Here is a 23,772-nt window from a genome sequence, read left to right as displayed (position 1 = left end):
TCTCTGCTAGGAAATGTGTTGGCACAATTTATGAAAGTATTTCTGCATCACAAACGCTAGTGTGGACTGGGTCTTAGTAAATAAAATAGAACTTATGGTCAGCTTTTCTAAAGAGCTCAGCACATAATAGCTCACATCACTGTGTGCTTTTGAAAGCTGGAGTGCATTAAGGTGTCTATATGGGCTCAGGGTTTGAAATAACTCAAATCCAGTATTTATTCTGAGGGTGCCTTAGCAGTAATAGAGATCCTGTCTCTTTCATGGAGGGAGGAGGAAGAATGAAGGGCAAGGAGGAAAGGGGAAAGGTAAGATTGCCCTCTTTCCTCTATATACCTTGTGTCTTTTACACATATCCCCAAAGGAAGCAGAGAAAAAAGCAGAGCAAGTCTGCTTCAGCAGCAAGCAGCTGATCCAAGATGAGGCAGTTTACATTATCTTTTTTACATCAAGACCCTTGGGAAAATCCTGTCCTTCCCTTAGGCACAGCCCTTTCTAATACTGTGAAAACAGTTACCTGCTACCCCTTGCTTAGAGATCTGCCTCAGTCCCTAAACGAGAGATGAGCCAAACCTTTGAGGAACAGTGCAAAACAAAACTAGAAGGACCGATTTAATTGCTGAAGATTTGGTACATATTCCTACCTGGTTTGACTTGAGGGGTTGTGAAGCACCGCAGAAGCTTCTTTGTAAAATAAGGTACTTTCCTGTATTGTATTTGTCCCGTTTACCTTTTAATCCCACCAACTTTACATACAGCAGATTTACCACAACCATTTTAGTTCTGATCTGGTCTTGCAAAAGGATCCAGTTCATTTGTAACTTGGTACTGTCAGTGCTGTCTGTTGCTGTAGTAACAAAGTAGTGTTATATACCTTCAAGAATCAGTGCGGCAGAACTTCTGATTTTTCTAAAAAGGTAAAAAAAAAACCACCATAAAAGACCCTGTTGATTACATCTATCGTTCTTTGTGTTGTAGTGCTGTAACAAAGAACTTTAATGTTCCCTCTGGAATAAAAATATGAGAAAGCAGGGCTTTCTCCATTGTATGAGGTTGAAGGAAGGTCTGAACTTTAAATCCCAGTGACATGGACATATACTGCTGTGCTCAGTTTCATGTTGCTACAATCACAAAAAAATTGCAATGAAGTCTACAGAGTTATGCTGACATAAAATGCCTCTGAGCAAGGCTGGAATCCAACCAACTAACTTCTGTAAAGTTGCATCAGCTATATACCCATGGGCTTACCTGAAGCCACATATCCTGGCCCACCCTGACACAGTACTGTCTATCTCTGTGATGGCTCTGATGTTTGGTACTGGTCCAGTGGTGGATATAAACATGCATACACTGGAAAAGTGGATAATCAAGAAGTTTCCTATTCTTGAAATATGCAAGATCAAACTTAAGTTTTAAGTAAATACTTAAGCATTTACTATAGTGTGGTTGTCTCCTTTTCTCCCACTGAACTTACCAGCATAGCTACAGTTACCCTTGTATGCACAGGGGGGTTGCGTATGTGCTTAGACAGACATATGCTAGTACAGGAAGAAAGGTAAGTTCGAGCAGTAGATGCTTTAGAAATGGTAATTTCTTTCCACATTTATACTTCCATGGGTATAGCTATATCAGGAAAATAAATTCTCTCTCTATGGCAAAATCATACTCAATAATGACAACATGCTGGTGAAATTAAATCTAGACAATTATTTAATTTTTAACTAGGACAAAAAGCTTGGAAGAAGAGACTGTCCCCCTACTCACACTAACATTTCATATGTTGTAAGTACTGTTATTGTAATGAAAGTCTTAGGCTTTGTAGTCTGGTTCATGTACTTTGAGTGCTTGGAATGGTCACCACTGTAGCAACAGAAAGAGAGACTGGACATTATTAATAGCTTTGCTGTGGACTTTGGTTTTTTTATGGACTCTTTGAGTAAATTTTCACAAATTATTTTAAAACTCCAATTAAAATTATTTGCCATTCTAATGGTCAATTATTTGAAACCAGTTTGCATCATATAAGACTTTGAAAGATGATTATGACAACTCAAAATTGATATAATCTGATTGTTCTTTCCCAGCCTTAGAAAAAAAGTGAAAAAAAAAAAAAAACCAAACAAACCCCATAAGGGAAAAGCATATGCAGTGACAAAAGCACTTCTCTGCATTTCAAAAATTCCTGGTGGATGATAGTGGGAGTAGTAAGGAAATGTGACTGTTCAGTGAAGAAGCTCCAGCTGACAGTGTTCAATAAGCATCTGAAGGAAGATGAAACTTCACGAATCAAATTCAAGTGAAGCCCTGGGACCACCCCGCAGCAGAGATTGAATATGCCCCATAGGAATGAAATTGCTAGTGCTTTGTTATTGCTTCCAAAGGAGTTCTGCCTTTCTCCCTGTGGCAGACCCTTACTCCCCCTCAGCACATCCCCAAGGCCAGGTTAGACAGGCATGGTGCATCTTCCATCTGCGGAGTGTGACAAACAGGCCTGAGTGTCTGCACTGCAGCTTGCACAGAGGTATCGAGCTGACGTTACCCTTGCCAGCTTAAGCATGGATGGCTGTGTGTCTGCAGCATCACTGAGCTGCGAGAGAAGCTGGGCAGCTGCTGAAGCACCTAACCTACACTGAGCTCAGGGCTGCCACAGCCACATCACTACAAATCCTAGGCTGTCTTAGCTCCCTATCTAGCAGTCATAACTGACAGCACTGCAAACATCACCAAAATGTTTACAGAACTGAGAGCCTTACAAGGGTACAACAAAAGCAAAATCTTATTGTTGATCAGGGATATTCAGAGCTGTTTGGCTCCTTTCCTCTCCTCTATTTTCCCAGATAGTTGCAACTACTGTGACTGGTGACCTTCTTCATTTTGGTGTTCCATCCTATTATCACAAAGTCCCACTGTTGGATTTTTATTCCACTTTCATTACATAGCATCCGCACAATTTTTGAAAACAATTTTGAAAATTGAAGTGTCCTGTTTGTACAGTCGCTGTTTTGTTAGGCTGCATTATTTATTGCTGTAACATCAGGACTTTCACATCTCACCAGTCTGCAGAACTAAAATCGAGTTTTGAAAGGCCATTAAGGACTTTGCAAAAGTAAGTTATATATCTACACCAGCCACTTGTGCATTTTAGGAAATCAGATTGGTTTTAGGTTCTTTGGATTGGCTTTTCTATATTCTGGGTTCAGGATGTTTGTGCAGGGCCATATCCTTCCTCTCAATCTGCTTTCTGCAGCATTTTCTAATGTACTGATTTATTTGGGGTGCTACATACTCAGGATAAAATCCCTGCTCGTGGCTGAAGTTAATGGGAGTTTTGCCTCAGAGTATATATGAATGCCAAGTTCTGCTTTTGAAAGGGACTTTGCTGGTGCACAGCAGTGTCGTGTAATGATTCCCATGGATGGATAATCACTGAAAGTTTTCACGTGGGGAGCAGAGCAGCATAACAGGCAAAGACCATGCTCACATGCAGGTCTGGGAAAGATGCCTTCCAGAAAGGCACTTCATGAGACCAGGCACCGGACTGTTACTGCAACTTCATTCATACACACTGAAACCTTCACCCAGGATGTGTAGTAACTCCCATCAAGACTCAGATCAATAATAATGATCAATAAAAATTCTAAGTTTATTTTTTAATTTGAAGTCTCTAATATTTCTAAATTTGCTTAGATGATACCAAAAGCTCCCTTAATATGTCTAAAAACTCTAAAGTCATATTCTTGTTGCCAAATTGAACTTTTTTCAACCAAAACCGAACCATTTCTGAACAAGCTTATGTTAACAGAGAATGTATCCTCCTATATTTAGCTATCAACTTTTGCTAAAATGTAATAATAAAAATAGGCAACTCGAGATGATTTTTGGAACTTCGGCAAAACTTATAAGCAGCCACTTAAACACAAATATGGTCATTTACTAGAATTCAGATTTAGAAATCTTTTATCATCAGTCTGTATCGTCAGTCTTTGATGCCTAACACTTAGAAATCTAAAAGAATTAATGATGACTATTCAGAATACTTGTATGAAATGTTCATAATAATATGCAGTATGCTAGAGGGAAGTGTAATCACTCCATAGTTAAAAGCAGCAATGAAGTTTCAAATCTTAACGGAAATGGCAACTTTCCTGTCTGCAGAAGATACAAGCAAAGATCTCAAAATGTAGCCCAATCTCCTGTGGTTTCTCATGATATTTTTAATACTGACTAAATCAGGAAACTGATTACAATTAATTCCCTTACAGGAAAGAATTTATTTTGGCAAGAACTAGGTTAGAGAAGACTGTCAAAACTTTGGTTAAAAGCAGATCTGTGTTGCAAAATCTGGCTGTAGAGTTTCCCAAAGACCAGGGTTGTTCAGTACTGTTCTGCCTCTTTGAGTGGTGGCCAAACCCAGCTCTGCCCCAGCCATTTCTGCCAGTTCACCTACTCCATCTAGAGCTCCAGCAGCACCAGCTTTGCTTACAGCATATTTCTACAAGTTAGCAATTGTACTGTTGGTGATCTCAGTGTTGGTACCATGGCTTCCTCATGCAATGCCTATCTAAAAATACTTCCATATTTATCTCAACCTATTCAAAGGAAACAAGTCTTCCAAACCATTATTTCTTTAGATTTAAAGAAAAGGGTAGAGGGGATGCTAGGAAGTGTGTGTGTGTGTGTGGGGGGGGGGGGGGGGTGCATTAAAAAGGAAGATGAGGGCCAGAATTACAAAGACACTGAATCCTGTAAAAATATCAGGAAGGCCTTAATGTGTAGTGGCAATTTTCATTTGGGGCTGGGTATGTCATATTAAAAATACCCTAGTTTTATTATAAAGAGTTGTTACGAGCACACTAGCACATAGCAATGCACAAAGAGTGTTTCAACAGGAAAGTTTTAAGATCAGGAGTACAGTTCTGAAGCAGCTTCAGCTGTTCCCACTTTCTATACTTCAATTAACTTCACAGAGCACTCTACATTAAGGAACTGGACACTTTCCAGATTAAATAAGATGAGCTCCATGAACACACCTAAAGCCACCTAACCACTAATCAGCACTCATTCTGTTGGACCAGACTGCAACTGGTTAAAAGAAAACCCTGAAATGCAAGGTGGAGGTCAGGTCCTCAGCATCAGCTGCTTTGCCCTGTAAATTTACTCTTCCTGGGCTGTACTTGCTGGTGCAGATGTAGCCTTAACATTGAGTCAAATTCTACAATCCTTACTTAGGCAAAGCTATTAAAATAGATGAGAAACCGGTCTAGGTAATGACTGTTACATTTGTGCTACCAGCATTTTGAAAGGTTTCCCTAAAAAGAGCCTGCAGACAGGTATAAATGAGCTCCCAAACAAATATAGCTTTCAGGAAAGCTGAGCATAAACTGGCCTTACCGAAGCACCATCCATCAACAAACCAAGATTTAAATAAATTAGTTACCTGAAATTCTTCTGCTTACTATATGGAGATTTGCTGGACAGCATGAGACAAAGCCTGCTTGCCTTTTTTTTTTTTTTTTTTTTTTTCCTTTCCTCCCCTCTCACTGGAGTACATTCTTATCCTGTGCCTTGGACCTCCCCTGTAAATCAAATGAAAGTCAGTAAAAACCCAAAAGGCAGGAAGGAAGTGGTTCTGGCCTATAAATTCTGCCCTGATGTAACTCCTTGCTTTGTATTGGTTGCCAGCAATGCCTGAATCTAAAGGAAAATCTTTGCACAATTAGCTCACACATGGTGTGAAGGGTCTGGTAACTACAGCAAGCTCTGTCCTTGCTAACAGGGGAACCCTTCTGGCAGGTGGGACTGAGAGGCAGATGTAACAAGCCTGCTACCTCTCCATGTGTGACCAGCAAGGAATAAAACCCACCTGTGAGCCTAAAAAGCTGCGTAGCAGACAGTGGCACGTAGGGTAGGATTTCCCAGGGGAGCTGGGGGTCTGTTTGTGTTATTGTTTTCTTCCTTAAGGTTTTTACATCTCCTTGTGCTGCAGCTTGTTCCTCTCCCTACAGTTTAACAGAGCAAGTTGCTTTATCTCACCCTCAGTCAATTTTCTGGTTCAGATCCTTAAGATCTGGTGTGCCAGAAAATTAGGGATACCCATATTACTGTGGGGTGAGTTTAATGTCTGTGGGATGCTTTTGCCTTCTGGCTTCCTTCCCCAGGCACAGGAGGCCTGAGCTTCTCCTCTCTGGTGTGAAGCACAGGCAGATAAAGCTCTAAAGAAACACTAAACTAACTCCTAATTAAATTCCTAAACTCTCTATACCCCCACCTTTTTGATAAACCTTTTTTTTTTTTTTTCTTTGAGGGATTGGGCAGCTAAGGAAAACCTGGGCCTGCTCCAGCTTTGCCAAACCATGAGCCCTGTGGCACGTTCCCCATCCAGTCCTGGTTGCGAGACCCTCGCAGCTGAATTTTCTCCCATTTCGGTAGTCACCCTGGGCCGGGGCCTGCAGATTTTATGTTTTCCCTCCTCTCAGCCACCCATCCTCAGGGGATCATATTGGCTCCCGAAACACCATGCTTGCTGGGGTAATGCAGCTCTGAAGGCCGCAGCTCTGCCACAGCTGTAGGAGGTGCAGGAACTCAAAAAAAAAAAAAAAAAAAAAAAAAAAAAAAAAAAAGTGAGGGGCTCATACCTCAACAGCCTTGTCTCGAGCATTGCCCAGAGGGGCCACGTACAACCATGCACTGGCTGGATGCTGCCCATTGTCCCCTGCCTGCTGTGGAACAGAAAATGGCCCTGGGACCACAGGGTCCCGCCACACGCTGAGCCGCCATTTTAGCAGAGTATAAACTCAGGGCCTAGTGGGAGTGAAAGCAAGGGCAGCCCTTTGGGGACAACATCAGGGACCGTAAGCGCTTCCTCATGTCGTGGCCCTTGCTATCCTTCCCCAGACCACAAGCTGAGCCCGTCCTGGCATACAGGGTTTCCCCGTCCACCTCGCCCAGCACCCTGTCCTCAGCCGCCATCGCCGTGCATGGGGAGCACCAAGCTGCTGCCAGGCTCAGGTGTCTGCTGCACCCGGGGGCCACCGCCAGCGTGAGGTGGGACCTCTCATTTCTGGACCGCATTCAGCCGCCGTGCCTGAGGCCAGGGCTCTCCTGAGCAGGATGGAGGTTTCTCCCCGAGACTTGCGGCCACGCAGCCGGCTCCTAGCCACAGAGCCTGGTTGCCGTTTCATACAGTGCTGGCTGCGCTGAGACGTGTTTTGGGAGCCACTTAATTTGTCTCATGGAGCAATCTGCTGTACATTTCCCAGAAAACGTATTTTAATTTCAAAGGGAAAAGGAAGGTTTATCTGGAAACAGCCGATCAGCTGGCACACAGCAGCTGTTTGTGTAAAACCTGCCCAGTCCCCCTGACTGGACAGCGCCTGAACAGCAACTGGGGCCCCGGGCCTGAAAAACCCAATGCGGCCGCGCAGGCCGTGCCTGTGTTTTGTCAGCCTGCTGCATCCCAAACTATGACTAATAGGAGTATTTTGCTATTTATCATCTGATAAATGCTTACTGGCTTGTAATCGGACTCGCTCCTAAGAGTCCGGCTGATGCGCCAGTGGTTATTTTTTGGCTGCCCAAATTCCATTTTCCCATGTGATTTGCTGCAACCAGACCGACGTGTTCACATTTTGATAGCCCTGTTGTCGGTTCCTGCGCTCGCTGACAAGCTAATGTCTTTATTGTTTACTGAAAGGATGTTATTGAGGATTGCTGGCCTGGATTTTTAAACCTCTGAAGTGTATGCCAGCATGAAATTACTGTCCTTAAAGGCAATTTACTCACTGAGAATGCCATGCTCTTTGAAATAACTCTACCCCTGAAGTCGCCATGCTTTTTCTTTAAAAAAACCCAAAGTCTAGCACAATTCAGCCCCACTGGAGAAGCACTGTCATATGGAAATCTGCTTGTTCTGAACAATAAATGGAGATACTTGTATGGTAGTGAGTAACTGAGAAAGGCGAGGGGCCACACTTTCTTTTCCAGAAGTCAGACTTCATGGCTGACGTCTGTCAAAGACCTTGAGTAGGAAGAAGCCTCCAAAGTAAGCGGGTAAAGGACTGGGTGAAGTGGGTAAAGGTTCTGGCCCTGCACCTCACAAAACTGAGCAGATCTGTATCTATGACTTCTTTTTGCTTTTCTGGAATTTCTAGCTCAAAGCTTAACCTGTGGGGGATGGTTCTTGCTTCATGGAGAGCAATGACCAACCAAAGGAGGAATAGACCATCCGGACAAATCAGAGGCTGGCAGGCAAGCAACTTTATCATTCCCAAGCATTCATCAATTCATAAATTGATTTAAATGCAGTGTGGATTTCTCTTTCTCCCCACTCCCATGAGGGCCAGAAACATTTTAACACTGAAACACTTACAGACTCTAATAAAGTGGGGGCTTTAAAATAAAGCAAATAGCCTTCATTACAAATAAAATTGTATTGACAAATCTGGCTTATCCCAGCACAATGCTTCCAAGCAATTCTAAACAGGACTGTACTGAACTTAGAAGCAAATTTCTAGAATCAATATGAAATCACACCTAGCTACCCAATTTAAAACTGCTCTGTGGAACTATAAAGAAGTCATATTGGAGGAATTAACACACACAGTTGTCACTTACAGCCTATGTGTGTGCTCTCTTTCCCTTATTCTAAGTTGCGTTTGGAGGGGTTGGTTAGCTTTTTCTCTTTTTTTCCTCATCTTGCGATGTTTTTTTTTAGCTAGTTGGCCACAGTGATGATTGATTATGGAGGCCACCACTTAAAGCGGTTAGCTGATGATGGATGATGCAGGTACTGTGAGGCCATTAAGATTTTGGTGAAAGGGAGAGCACAGTGTAGATGTAAGAAAAAAATAAACAAATACAGTGTAGAATTAAGAAGTGTATAATTAAATATGTGGTTTTTTGTAGTAGAACAAAAATCACTACCGATATAGCTTCTTTAAATGTCTATAAAGCATTTTCCTAAATGGAATGTTCCGTATTCATTTAAAAACACAGACACACACACACACACACACAAAAGTACTAATCCCAGTATAAAGAAGTTTAGAATGTAAGTTTAACTATAAACTGTTTTATACCAATGGAAGATAGGGGCTGTTTTCTCCAGATATTCCTGAACTTAAATTATCTAAAATACTTCAGTCCATACCTAATTAAGCAGATGAATAAATCCCATTGAAGTCAAAGAAGCTACTAATGTGATTAAAGAAGATACATACTTAAATTCTGTTTGGAGTTTAGATCCAAAAGCTTAACTCCATCCCCATTCAGCAATACATTTAGGCAACCTTAGACACTTGCTTGAATCAATAGGATTAGATGTTTGCTTGAAGTTACCCACAAATCTAAATGCCATGCTAAATAGGGAAGTGCTTATTTAATGGATTAGCTCCAGTTGAAATTTTGTAATTATTAGGTAGGAATGTTTTTAAGGACCTGAAATACATTCATTTTTCTATCAATTTTTAAACCATCTTCTAGGCAAGAGAAAAATTTTCAGTTTTAACTTTTCATCTCATTACCTTACCTTCTGCCATCTTCTTTCCGCCAGAAAAAATAAAAAAGTGGCGGAAAAGGAAGGGAATTCTTTTTTCATTCATAGGGGGAGGGGAACATCAAATTTTAATTTCTTGATTAAAAAAAAAAGGCTAGAAAATTTAAAATTAAGTAATTCTATGGAAAACCAAACAATGCATTAATGTAATTCATACTTTTGTAACTGGGCCAGTTGAACAGGAGACTTGTAGAAGGTTTTTACTTAAGAGCTCTGAGGTCACTTTTTCCTAACATGAACATCTGTAACTTCATACCAATTTACCATTTTATTTTCACTGCTTTAAGATGAACAGGTACTCCAGATCCAAGAGCAAGAGAAGAAACAAGCCAGCATTTGTATTAAGAAACATTTTTATTAACAAAACAGTAAATTCCACTTGCTTAGCATTTCCAATAATGAATAAATTGGCCTTGCAACAAATAAAAAAATCGTAAATATCTATCACAGAAAGCACTATAAGGTTAGGGGCATTGGGCCTCTCTTCGATGTCTTAGGGTTGAAAGTTTCACATGTTATTTAGTGTTTGTTAAAAAAAGGCAACACAATACAGTCATAGAAATGAAGCCATCTCAGTCAAACAAATTAGGTTATTATAGAGAAAGGATCCAATTTTATGTTAGGTAGTTGGTTTATGACTGTTTGTTTGTTTGTTGTTGCTGCTGTTTTTAAACAAAAAGGAATTTTAAATCCACTTGCTGGCACTTCTGATACATCCATATTTGTTTTTTGTTAAATTATGAAATTAAAGAGGAAAAAGGAGAACCTTCAGAAACAGTGTTAAAATCGTGTTTGTTTATTATAGTAGTAGCAGATCTTTTTTTCCTTGATGTATGGATTTAGTTAAAGATTAATCTACCAAACTGCCTGGAAGTTGACCTGACCATGCTATTTCATTAATGCAATCAATAGCAAGCAGAAAAGACCATTTCATCTTGCCCAAACCATATTCCGTCATGTCCAGTCTCCTGTTCTTCTACGTATCTTCAAGCACTGAAATCTGAACACCACCTGGCTTTCAACTTCTTCTTTCCCCCCTCCAGCTGAAGTCTTTTGCTTCCAGCAATGACCTCCAGTATACCTGACCCTACCATTCCCTGAGTACAGCTGTCTTGTAAAGGTGGGAGAAATTATGAATGCCACAGGTGAACAACAATCTTAAGAAAGGAATATCAGATGGATTTTGTGAACCTGTTCTCATTTTTGTGTAAATGCTAATGAAAATAAAAAAATTGTTTTACAAATGCAACATGACACACCTCGATGTGGTTGGCAACCTTCAAGAGAGGTGTTTTCATGTCAGCTACATGTATTTTCAAAGTGCTCAGACTCCCAGATAGATAGCTGTACCAGTTTCCAGCCTTTTTCATCAGCTACAGTGAATAACACACAACAAAATGTTTTGTGCCTGCTGTTTAAAGCTAATTTTAAATTCCTCCTTCCTGTCTGTAAAGTGTGAACATCTATATCCCTCCCAGGAGGCCTTCCAATGATTTGGTTGATTTCTGTTGAACTACCCTCTTTCTGTCTAATATATTCCCTTTGAACTTCCATGTAAATAAAATGTTATGCTATGATTTATTGCTGTGAACCTAATGAAATAATACTAGAAAAAAAAACTTCAACATGTAAATTACAGCATTATATTTAATATGCTTAACTAAACTGCATTAATGTTTTATATATGCAAGAAAAGCTATGTGTTACTTTAAAACATGATGAACTTATATTTGTCTGGTTGTGATGTCTTGCAATACTACACAATCAACTTAGCTAAAAATACTTTTTCATATGTCAAAATGCCCATTGAAAAAATACTATTGTGCACCTCAAGATTATTTCCTTTTTGGAGAAAGGGGTAAATTCTGCAGTAGAATCAGCCTGGATAATTAAAATGGGTCTTTTGGGATCTTTTACCACCCAGTGCTGTAGTAGCTGTCGTTCATATAACTGAATGCCAGATAAACACTATATGATACTTCCTAAGATTCTCAAGAAACTCATCATTCTCATAATTTCTTAAGAACAAGGTTTCTGTAAGGCAAACCATGCTCTCCAATAGTGAAGCTTTGACTGGAAGCCAAAGGCCAGTTTAAGTCACTAAATATTTAGCTAATTAATGAATGTATATTTCTAGGAAAATTGGCCATTCTGATCAACATCATTGATGCATATCAGGAGCAAGAGATGGGGATAGGAGGGAGAAGACAAATTACAGTAGAGATATATTTTTGCTTTCTAGTCCACTTCTTTCATACAAACTACTAAAACTTAATTGCAACAGAATAGAGGCTGTACAGGTAAGAAAAAAATTAGCTGACTCTTATATACATTCATACACATCCCCCTTAGTATAACCACTACACTGTAAATTAAAAAAAAAATTAAAAAAAAAAAGGGGAAGAAGTCTGGGACAATTTATAATGGCTGCAAAAAAACTGAAGTATGTCTGTTGCTCCAGATGTCATAAAACTCTCTATACCTAGCAACACTTATAACATTGAGTTTACCAAAAATGGCTGAAGAGCAGATATAGTTTGCATTTTCTATACAACAGGCTATAAAACATCACTTATCACAGTCCAGAAAGCACATATAGATGTGTTTTTATATAAACATATGTAATAACATATTAAGCGTGCATGAAAATTTCCCAATGATTGCATCTATGCCCTCTTGTTTGTTTTTTTCTTTTTTTTTTTTTTTTTTGTGGAAATGTGCCTTATATTCCAGATTTTTGTTTTTGTTTTTGAAAATAAGGCCTCCGTACTATTTTCCTCACAACCAGAAAGGGGCTTTTTGAAAGTATTTCTACGTAAGTCTTCAGAAAAGCCAGCACTTTGTTTCAAATGCAAGTTTCCAATCACTGCTTCACTGCACCAGACGGCAAACTCTTTATGTTTGCTTGTTGAGTCACCATATATAATGACAGTCTTCTCTGACAATAAGACTAACTTACTTCTCAAGAAAGCGCTAGCACTTTGGCTAAATCCAGAATCATAGGTAGCTTCTTTTTTCTTTTTTTTTCCTGTTTTGTTTTTTTAATTTGTTTTGTTTCATATTGTGCCTTGATGTTGTAGTAATACTCCTTGCTTTATGAATGCGTGGTGTCATCATTGTCTTTCAGAAATGTTCCAGCAACATAAAGACAGGCAGAGTAAATGAAAACACTGTGGATGTTAGGGAATTTATCAGCTCCTGTTTCTGAAAAACAAGAGCATGAAATGCTTGTTTTTAAAAACAGTCTTTCCTTTCTGATTGCATTCCCTGTCTTTTTTGTTTGTTTGTTTTTGAATGTGCTTCATAAAAAGTAAAGTAAATAAGTTTGTATTATGTCTCAGATAAAATGAAGACTATTTCTATACAAGCGTTCTTTTAGATGTTGAGATCAGACATAGTACTCCTTATCCTTATTTTTCTTGTTTTTGTTGGAACTTTTAGCGCTGTTGGGCTGTTTTTCCTTGATCACAGCCCCATTGGATTGTGCTGAGTTACTGATGTAGTTTCGACTCTCATCTACGTGATACGATCCTTCGTCTCGATTCCTGTACTTGTACATAGCATACAGGAGAATGAGGATACACAGCGCCGCTGCTGCCACGATCCCAACTACCATGCCTGTTGTGCTGCTGGATTCACGAATCACCTCGGACGAGCCAGGGTACTCCCTTCCTCCTCCTGCCCTGGTAGGATTTGCTGTAGGTAGATAATGAAATAAGGGAGAGGTTATTATTGAGTTTGCACATTGAGGAGTTAGTCATATCTACCTGCTACAAACATGCATCTTTCTAATTGCACTCGCTAGGTCAGGACTGCCTACCAATGTACCCTACTCTACCGGTCCGAAAACATTTAGGTTTGCACCCCATTCCATTTTCATGGCTGTCAGCACAAGTAAACAGGCTTTTAAACAAGGAAAAGGACAGCAGGGAAAATCTCATTTTAGCCTTCAAAAGTATAGTTTCTCCAAATGCTGTTATTAAGCAAAGAATGCCTAAATAATCTGAAATAACAGGCGTGCCACAATTTAAATGCCAGACCACGAACATCTGGGAGGAAAGGGTCTCCTTCTTCCACTCCCTCCCTTTCTTTCTCTCCTTCTGTAAAGAACAAAAAGTGATACTATAGTACTTACTGAGAACACATGTGATGATCAGAAGTGCCAGTGATGATAAGACAGACTACCAAACAGGATGGGGGGAAAAAAACCCAAAATTCCTTCTAATAATAAATGATAACAGCCAATAAGTTGGCTACAAATAAGGTATCATCAGCTCTCCTTTAGACTTCCCCCAGCAAGCTTCTCAATTTCTCCTTTCCTTCTAATATTTTTCTTTTTTTTCCTGAATTAATTATATTTACTTTTATTATTTTGAGAGCGCTATCCAACCCTACCTTCTCTTTTCTAATTCACAGAGTCCTCCTTGAATACGGCTACACGTTAGAGCACTTTTTCACTCAACTTCTCCCATTCCCTCTTTTTGTCATTGATGCCAATACCGGACATTCCTTCAAGCAATGCTTTATGCCCAGAAAAAAACTCTCCAATTGCACAGACCAAGGTCTCAGCCTTCTGAGAACCCACCTCTCAGGCCAGACTCTGGTCTTCTCAGTTGTGATATGAACTGAACTGACCTATGTCTTCAGACAGTAAAGCCTTCTTGATAGGAACTATTGTGTTGTCTGGCACATTTTGTCCCCTTGCACAGCCATGTGGAATGAAAGCCTAATTCCAGGAGGAATTTCTAGGATAAACGCTCACAGCACACACAATGCTTATGCATTTCCCATTATCTCCTTTCTTTACTGCATTTTGCAGAAGGAGGAGAGGCAGATCTTTGTATAGAATCGCTTTAAGTGGCAATAGCTGAGATAGATCTTCTTCTGTAAATTAGCAAGCGTCACGGACAAAAATGAAGTGACCTGGGTCTATGCAATATTCCTGTGATTATACCAGCACTTCCAAACTCCTGAGAGGCTGTGTACCCTCAGCACTGCCAGCCTTGGCTGAGCTCAGGAGCAAGAAACAAGCAGTGAGTGAACCAGGGTTTCCCACTGAGCAGTGCAGAACACTCTCATTAAGCATCCAGGCTGGCTTAGAGAAACCGCATTTTAAATCATTATGCATGGCTAAAAATGCAGTCAGTAAAATATAAATGTTAACTAGGAGTATTATTAAACACTAGTTTTACAACACATTCATAATGTTGGCTTTATCAGGCCTTGCCTACGACTAGCATTTTATTGAAGTGTATTAGAGAAGTGTCTTGCTCAAGGTGCATGAAAGTACATTATGCCCCATAGTCATTTTTTTTGCACTGTAAAGACATAATAGGAAGATGATGATTTTAAGGATGGTACAGTGAAGGTAATGCCACTCAAACTATCAACACTGGTCAAAAAATTGCAACAAGTTTGGACAACCAGAATTAAAAGCAGCCACCCACTACAGAGATTTACAATTGGCCTATGAATAATAAAACACAGCAAAAAAGCCACAACTCCCCCAAAGAACTAAGTTTCCTCCCTGCCTTGGTATTATTCATCATTTATTTATTGGTGATTTGTGTTCTTACTGTTGAAACACCACTTCCTGGCAGTTATCCCACATAGGTTTAAAGAAGGTGACATTTTATTTGGCTGAAAGAACAGAGGCACCACAGTAAGACTCAAGAAAACTGTCATTCGTGTCAAATAGCATCTTAACTTTTTTTTTTCCCTCCCTCTGAAAGTTCTTAGTTGTTACAAGTTGGTACAATCAGTATTTTCTATGACTACACAAGAGATCTTGGAAGTTTCGCTTCAGAAGGCTCTGAGATTTTTTCTCATTTCAGGGTAGACGCCACCCTACTAAGAAATATGGCCTGTCCCAAAGTAGTCAGTGACTGTTTTAGATCCTGTTTCTTCATTGTAGCTGTTGTAGAAAATGCTAATTCTTTTACACATAGGGTGTCATTTATTGTTTTACAAGAGACAAGGCATTGTTGCAGAATAAAGACTCCTGAGTATTTCCACAGTGAATGAAAATGAGACAAAGTCTTATCTTATTGTATGTGATTTCAGGAAATTAATTTCTGTCTGAGAAATAATAGAAGCAACTGAATAAACTCTGTCAATACCTGATGAACTAACAGCTGCTTTTCCTCTTTAAAATACAGACATTTGGGCCAAATGCCATCAGCTAACTTTACAATTAATGTCTACTAAATGACACTTAACAGCTTGCTCAGAGGAAAACATTCTTTTAACACTGCAACCTAAAAAAAACTATGTAAGGAATATTTTTCAACGTTACCTAAACTCCTGCCTTTCACCTGATGGCATCCTTTTATTTTTAAGAATGTTTTCACAATTATCTCATTTATCCCAGCTGTCTGAGGAATATTCAACCACTAAATTAATGTTATTTAAACTTACAACATCTTCAAAGCATCTGTTGTTACATTTGTTTGGACTTTTGTAAAAGGAGCAGTTCCACAAGGGAAATGACTTCTTGCTATTTTTCTTCTGTTTACGTTAAAATATGCTTTTAACCTAGCAGGGCCTCTCAAGACAAATGAAGGAGAAGGAAATAAGAGGAAAGTTTACAAAGCACATGGGTTTGTCTGTGAGCATTTCAGGCAGGAAAGGCTAATGGAGCACATGCTAAAGCAAGTGTCCTATTCTGAGACAGGGAGGAAAAGGCCACTGGGAAAAGGCCAGCCTACACTTCTTCTGAAATCTATGTAAATAAACAAATCCCCATCCATAACACTGCTGAAACAGCTGCCTTCTATTTAAGTAGGACCTTTATTTGACCAAGACTGGAGTACCCAAAGGGAATTTACCTGGGTTTTTTTTCCCCCCCCCTGCAAGACAGGAACTATTGCAAGGGACAACAGATGATCTCAATGGGGAGCGAGTGAAGATTATAAGGTTACAGAAATCTTGCTCTTTGCTTCCCAACTCTTTGAGAAATATGTGATGCAGTTTTCTTTCCAGCATATTGGTGGCTGAACCAGTCAGAGTCTGGCTCCCGGCACAGCAGCAGAGGTATGTCTATGGGTAACCTTGTCTGCTACTGGGTTGCAGTCTCTGTTAGTGTTCTGCAGCATCAAAAAGACACTAACTTCATCCCAGATAAATGTCATTAAAAAGACCCCGATTTTTAAGAAGAAAAAGTCATCTCTAAAAAATCCTGAAACAACCTGTAAGTTGAGGATGGTTTGATTAGGAACAAGAGAAAATCATAAAGATTGTGATAATGCTCAGACCATGCCATAACAGTGAGAGGAAGTAAAAGTCATCTTGTGGTGCAACAATCCCTTCCTAAAACAACTTCTCTCATGCACAGCTATTCCTCTCAACAGCACACAACCAGCCTTTTTGGATTGCCTCAAAGACCAGCTTAGAAGGGACTGATTTTTAAAAGCCTCCTCTACTACTTATGAAAAACTTTGCATGAAATAATAGCAACTGAGCACAGTTTTACATTGTGTAATAATGGATTAGAAAGTTATTATTCTTGACTGTATTTATAAGTGGTTTAAAATTTAGAGGGAAAAATCTGACTATTTTCAGTGCCCAGTTTTCATTAATACTGTGAAAAGAAAATTGGAATTGCAGGCTCCCATGGTGTTCATGAATTGAAATTAGCAGACTTAAAAACAAAACAAAAAACCCAACAAAAGGACCCCAAACCTGTTTTCTTTACATTTATGCCTTCCCACAAACTGTGAATAGGAAATTACTCACAAGACAAGAATGTTTAACTACTGCATTTGCAATGAGGCATGAAGGCAATTATTTACAGGACACAGTAATTTTCACTCTGTGTGCTATCATTGTAGACCTGTTTGTGGTCGACTTTCTGTAGCATTCTTGGATTCTGGTGAACTGGTTTCTGAGCTCACTGCAATTTCAACGTCTCATTACAATGAATACATCTGAAAAACAAATCTCAGCGCTTTCTCTGCTGAACCAGTGGGATAAATGCAGCCCAACTGCAAAACCAGGATGAGGATCTGTTGTAAACTTGTGCAAGAGTCTGAGCCCAAACCCACCCTAGTGTGAATACAGGGGTATCTCAGCCTGCTCCCTTCCTATCCAGCCTCAATGTGGCTCTTGAGGGGAGGCAAGAACTGGCTCCCCAGGGGATGTCCATCAATGACTGAGCTGCCATGGGAAGGAAGGAATATGAGGTGGTTCCACACGTGGCGGCTACAGCTCAGTGACAAACTTTCATCAGACTTGGAACAGTCTATATCCAAAGCCATGACCTAATCCATGTGAGAGAGGTACCACAAAACTAGCTGCATTGCCTAACACACACTCTGTGCTCCGTGATCGTAATGGCATCACGATTCAGAGAGAACGGGAGCTGAGACCTACACACACAACACACGGTGATGTGGTGGAGAGGTGTGGTGCTCATGAGCAGACCAGCTACATTTGCCATCTCGAACTCACGCCATTGCATTTGTTCTAAGAAATCTGTCAGGTGCTTACTGAGTTTGAGGGAACAAGACAATAACCTACTTTCAAAGGTGTTTAAGAGAAAATTATTAAGGTATCTGTTCTACTCTTTGGTGCACAAACCCAGGTTCTTTACTTCCTATAAATTGAAATTTCAAAGGTTCTCGCAAGGAAAGATATAATGCATTAAAATACCTCTAAAGTGACATTAACTAACTTAGCTAGTCATAAAAATAGTCTAGCAGAGAAACACCATCCACAGCTAAAAAGGTTGTTTTCCTAAGAAGCACAGAATAGAGTGCTTATTTCCAAGTGCAATGATTTGCCATATATTGACTTCAAATAATTTACAAATCCTATGAACTCCTTAGGACTGCAGGTTTTGCAAGTAACATTTTTTTTCCTGTGTTTGAGAGGTAGAATGCTTGCTGTCTCAACCTTTGTTAAATGTCAACATAAGTCTAAAGGGAGATAGGTTAGTTGGTAGCACAGTGCCAACTGATAGAGCATACCAAATCAACGGGTTTTGTAAATTAATATGCTCTGCAGAGCTGAGGGGAATATTTCACACAGTTTAATGAGAAGCTTTTGTGAAAAAATTTTCCACAAAACTAAATTTAATTTTAGCCAAAATGGAAAACATAAACCAATATATCACTTAATGTTTTTAGCAGTCTTCAGCCCTGTGTTCTTACCCTTTTTATTAGTATATTTTAACTTTTTCAGTTGTATTGCTCCTCTTTTAGTATTCCTTGCCTCTGAATATGGATCCTTTCTCCTTTTACCAGTTCAGCTGTCAGTCCTACCTCTCCCCACTTCTACATTTGTCATTCACCTTTGCACCTCTGCTTCTTTCTTTTCCACATGAAGTAATTTATCCCAGTTTTTTGTGCGTTCTGGGAAATCTTTGGTAATTCATTACTTTGCTTCAGAAATTTTGACTGATCAGCAGAGTCAGTGGGTAGTCTAGATTTTAAATTGAAGTATTCCTAAATGGGAAAAAAATTAAATGCTTTTGCAAATAAGATAACATAAGGAAGACAAAACACGAATATTACACTACTGATAGCATGTTTTCAAGCTAGAGCTAAGCTGCTGTAATCATGGGGAACCAGTTCAGACAACTAAACCAGTATCTTTTGCTCAGTTAGTTGCCTGCAGCTCTAGGTCCCCGAAGACTCAAATGAACACCAGTGTTACAGCAACAAAAGGGCAGGGATGCTGGAAACGTAAATTTTTGGTGGCAGCTAACTGTAAGATTGGCTTCTTTGTACCAAAAACTTACAGTGTTAGCAACAGTGACATTTGGGCCCCACTGAACTTAGCAAAAATTTTGCTACTGAGCTTCGTGGGACCAAGATTTCATTGCTTGCTATTTTTACCATTATCATCTCATTTAAAAAAAGCAAAAGAACCCAAACCATCTAATCTAGGAACCAGTTTTCTGCAAGAGAATACCAAAATGTAGTTGTAAGGACTGAGGAATCTGATGGCTTGGCCTGCAGAGCAAGGAATGATTCTTGCTCATGAAATGAGCTGGAGGTGCAGACACCCACATTCATCTCTGCAACCGTGGGTGATTCCCTGACTGTCTTCCTTCACTAAGCAGCTACTACATGAAGAGATAAATGACTGTGCCACAAACATTATATATATGGCTTGAATGTTGGAGCTGAAAGCACACTGCATTCAATTTGCTCTAAATACTGTCATCAAGTCAGATCCATTACTGACAAAGTTGATAATGTGCCTGGGAAAAGAAGGGGCCAGGCCTTCAAGACATCCAGAATATACATGCACACACATTGGAAATGCGACGGCTACAAATACCAAACTACACCCGCTAAACAAAGGCTCAGATACAACTTGCAGATATAGCTACACTTGTTCAGCCTGAATCGTATTACTGCCAAGACCTTATATGCTTCTCTGGGGGTGGGAAGAGAAAGATAGATAGACTTCAGAATTGATATAAATTACACTTGATTCTTTTTCTCATGGTAAAATTATTAAAACTAATAAGACCACCTTGTTTTTCTTTGCTTCTCTCATCATACTCTATAAAACAATCCTGGTATCTCTGAGGTTAGCACAAGGAAAAAAGTTTGAGATATCTATAAAGCTTTGTCTTGTTTTGGAATATGGTTCTCATATTCATGCTGCTTTCATCTTTCATTTCATTTATCCCTTTTCTGTAACTTTTTAAAGGGTATGTTCACAACGTGCTGTATCTAGATCAGAATATGCTGTCTAAGCCAGCTTACATTTAAACTGTCAAAGTCCCAAATCTAGACCACAGCTCTTATCCTCAGGAGAAGTGCTGGTTTTGAAACCTATGGGCCAGAACAGCATGTCAACACAGCAGAACAAGGTTTCATTCAGGTCTTTATGTAGTTAGAAGGAGATAGCCTAAGGTTATACTATTTCAGGTACATGCATCCTCATTATAGGTTACTTTTGCCTTGAATTTTCCCTGCTTCCATTTATGAGCAGTATCATTAGAGAATACCTCGTTCTCAAACTTGTCAGCATTCACCTGCCACTTTTGCAGGCTGTCAAATACTAGTCACACACTAAAAAAACCCCCAATGTTTCCGCAGAAGTTTAAATTAGGTGTTAGCAGGTGGCTGAAAATTAGCAGCGAGGGTCCTACTACTAGGTATGCAAGAGATAATGAAAATTCACACCGTACTGATCGCTAGAAAACACCAGCAAAAAGTTTACCGTTTGCCCTTCTCTCCTTCGTCTGGCAGTGGGGTAAGTAACCCTGTTCACTGCCAGCAGTCTGTTAACATGGTCATTAGTTGATAAGCTGCAGCTGGCATACACTAACTACTTTGTAACACCAGATTAATTGAATTTATCAGATATTGCAAATGGTTAGCTAGAAGCACAATAGTTTGCGTGCACACCTGTAATTCCCCTGATAGAATGCAGAAAAAAAGAGCTGCAAAAGAGTGCTGGAATTGACAGTGCCCTGGGTCATTTAACTCAGAAAAGCAAAGCACCGGCCTCTGCCCTGTTCCCGCATGCAGTGCAGCCAGCTTCCCGCTTCCTTAGCAAAACTGTATCTTCCCTCTGTTTGCTAGGGGTGGCTGCCTCAGATTCCCATCTTTCTGTCTGGTCCTGCCCCCAAATAGTAGCGGAGGTAAAGCAAATTTCCTATACAATTTTAAAGGACCTGATTTAACATCACCTTGTTCAAATTTGGTCTGAGAAAGACTTGGCATAGAGGTTGAGCAATATGATGAGCCAGTATTTTGGCTATGAACCTTTTCATACCTTTGCAAAATATTATCTTTCTTCTTCTACCATGTCCATAAAACCAAGGATGATAAATAGACCTGAAGAAAAGTTTTGTTTTTTCCACAAAAAGAGGAAATTCAATGCATATGCATTACAAAGTGACAAGAAATAGTTTCAGTATTGCTAGCGTCTACAATACAGTATGCAAGAAAATATATGCACTAGATGTAGCAAATCAAGCCAGAATGAAGTGTAGCTCAAGGAACACAATGGGCTTGCATTAATCAAGGCACCAGTAGCACATTGTCTAAATTCAAACAAACTAGAACAACTCATTTATTTATGTCAACAATCTATGTGCAGTCTTGGTTCTAAGTATAAGCTTGACTCAAAAGACCAATTTTTAGGATTATACACTTTAATTTAGGATTTTTAAGCAGATTGCCATGAAGATTAATGGAACCTGTTCTAGAGCCGATCAGCTATTCACTTCACCCTTGTGCAAGCAAATCCTCTGCCTTTCCAAAATTCCTTATTTAATCAGACAAAAGTCTCACTCAAGTCAGCAAATTACTTAACTGTTTCTGAAAACCTCAGTTTTGCAAATACTAATTTGCTTATTTTCTGCATTTTTCAACCAATGTCAGTGTGTGAAATCCACCCATGGAAAATGTTTTGAGAGTCTACATAATCTTTATTTGGCTTTATTTAAGTGGTTTCAGTAAATCTAATGTTTACAAAACAACCAGAACACCAAATTCTCTTCTCAGGATGCAGATTAGGACAGGTCAGTGCTGGTTTTCTTACACCTTAATTGTGTATTGCACTTCTATCCCAAACTGGAAAGACCATACTTTAGAAGAAAAAGTAGAGATTGTTCCCTGTCAGAGTTCAGAAAACTTCAACTTGCATGATCAGCATGGGCCACAAAACTGGTATGATCTGGCTCGGTATTTTAGAAAAGAAAGATAGATTATAAGCATCTAAATGAGTGATATATTTTATCTATTGAAATATACATAAAAAAATCCCTCATGATAGTTCAAAAACATATATATATATATATATATATGTTTTTGGGGTATTTTACACCCTGTTCTTCAGTTAAGTGATTCTTTGATTCCAGATTAAAAAGACCTACACCTTTTTTGAAAATGGTGGAAACATCTCATAGTGAAGGCTGTCAAAGCACAAACATCTTTATTCCTGTGGCTAACAACTAAGAATCAGAAAAGATTTAGAACTGCCTAGAACCTATTTTCACATATTAGGGATACATGCACAGAAACTGGGGCTTAATTAGCTGTATTATTGAAAATCTTGAATACCGGTCTTGTAAATCAGGACTGCTTTGTTTAAGAGAGCAAAGTCACAGATCCAATTTCTTTTTTTTGTGTGTCTGACAAAGCCACTGCATTAGCAGTCAATTAATTCTTTAAAGTCTATGTAATACCTTATTCAGTAATTTTGTACTTTGTAGATTTTTTTTTTTTTTTGAGTCATTCTGGACATATCTCACTCTCTGGTTAATGCTGGAATGGTCTGTAAGGCAGGTTCTTTATCTGGGAGTAGCAAAAAGAATAGATCAAGCAACTGCTTATATGCGAGCAACAGTGTTTCCTGAAAATTTTTCTAGGGAAAGTCAGGAAGGTAAGCCCTCAAGAGCATATGCATATACTCGTGGGGAGGGAGAGAGAAAACAAGAGAGAATGAATATTAAATGGGTTGTGACACAAGGGATTTTCCCCACATAGCCTCAACAATAGTGGAGTGCCTGGTTTAATTCTCTGCATTCACATCCCAGTCCCAGTATCGCAGCAGGAACATATGCTTCAGCTTTGCCCGTAAATACCTTCAGACCTGAATCACAAGTGGTGTTTTACATCTTTAAAAGAAAGAAAAATAACAGAGCCTACTTTCATGGGCCACTCCTTCAGGAGTATTGAGTAATGTGCCAATTTTTCTTGAATTATTGTTCATAAAATGAGTAAATTTCTTCAAACTACTAGAAACATTACCATCTGGTTTTGTCTATGATGTGGAGATGTCTAACTCCAAACCACTGAACATGTAACAGTAGTACTAATAATTGTCACTTACTTAATAAATTTCTCTGAACCAGAATTGCCTTTTCATGTTGTCTGCATGCATCTGAAGCATGAAGCAGAGCTTTAGGTACTGCCATACAAATAACCCCAGTATTTGCATCATGAATGTTTGCCATTCTTATACACGTTACAGAAATGAGAACATCCAACTTTAGCAAGAATACGCGTGGAATATGAATACACCCTCAAAGTTCACACACAAGGAAAACTGTTCATCATTTACGCACCAGTGGAGAAGGTCTTGTGCAAGTTAACAGAGAGCTTTGTATGATTTATAGCTACCTGATGTCGATATTTCTTACCAGTCTTAGAGCATAGTGAGCAGCTGATATTACATTGATAGAAAACCATTATGTTCAGGAAAAAAGCCAGCTCCCCAGTTTCCATCGATATTCTGCTTTCTGATATGTTCAT

General features: G+C 39.3%; 1 protein-coding gene across 35 annotated transcripts in view; it reads right to left on the bottom strand.

Annotated features, from left to right (window-relative positions):
* Positions 1-9,885: 9,885 nt before the first annotated feature.
* Positions 9,886-23,772, bottom strand: part of NRXN1 (neurexin 1) — a 724,516-nt gene continuing 710,629 nt past the window's right edge. For all 35 annotated transcript variants that reach the window (XM_030035075.2, XM_030035076.2, XM_030035093.2 and 32 more), the window contains one exon: positions 9,886-13,246. In XM_030035075.2, coding sequence (XP_029890935.1) covers positions 12,939-13,246 — 308 coding nt within the window. In that variant the 3' untranslated portion in view covers positions 9,886-12,938. The remainder of the gene's footprint in view (positions 13,247-23,772) is intronic.

Source organism: Aquila chrysaetos, chromosome 13 (genome assembly GCF_900496995.4).
Source record: "Aquila chrysaetos chrysaetos chromosome 13, bAquChr1.4, whole genome shotgun sequence".
NCBI classification, from domain to species: Eukaryota; Metazoa; Chordata; class Aves; order Accipitriformes; family Accipitridae; genus Aquila; species Aquila chrysaetos.
The sequence above is the reverse complement of the archived record's forward strand: the minus strand, read 5'-3'. Positions and strand labels throughout refer to the sequence as shown.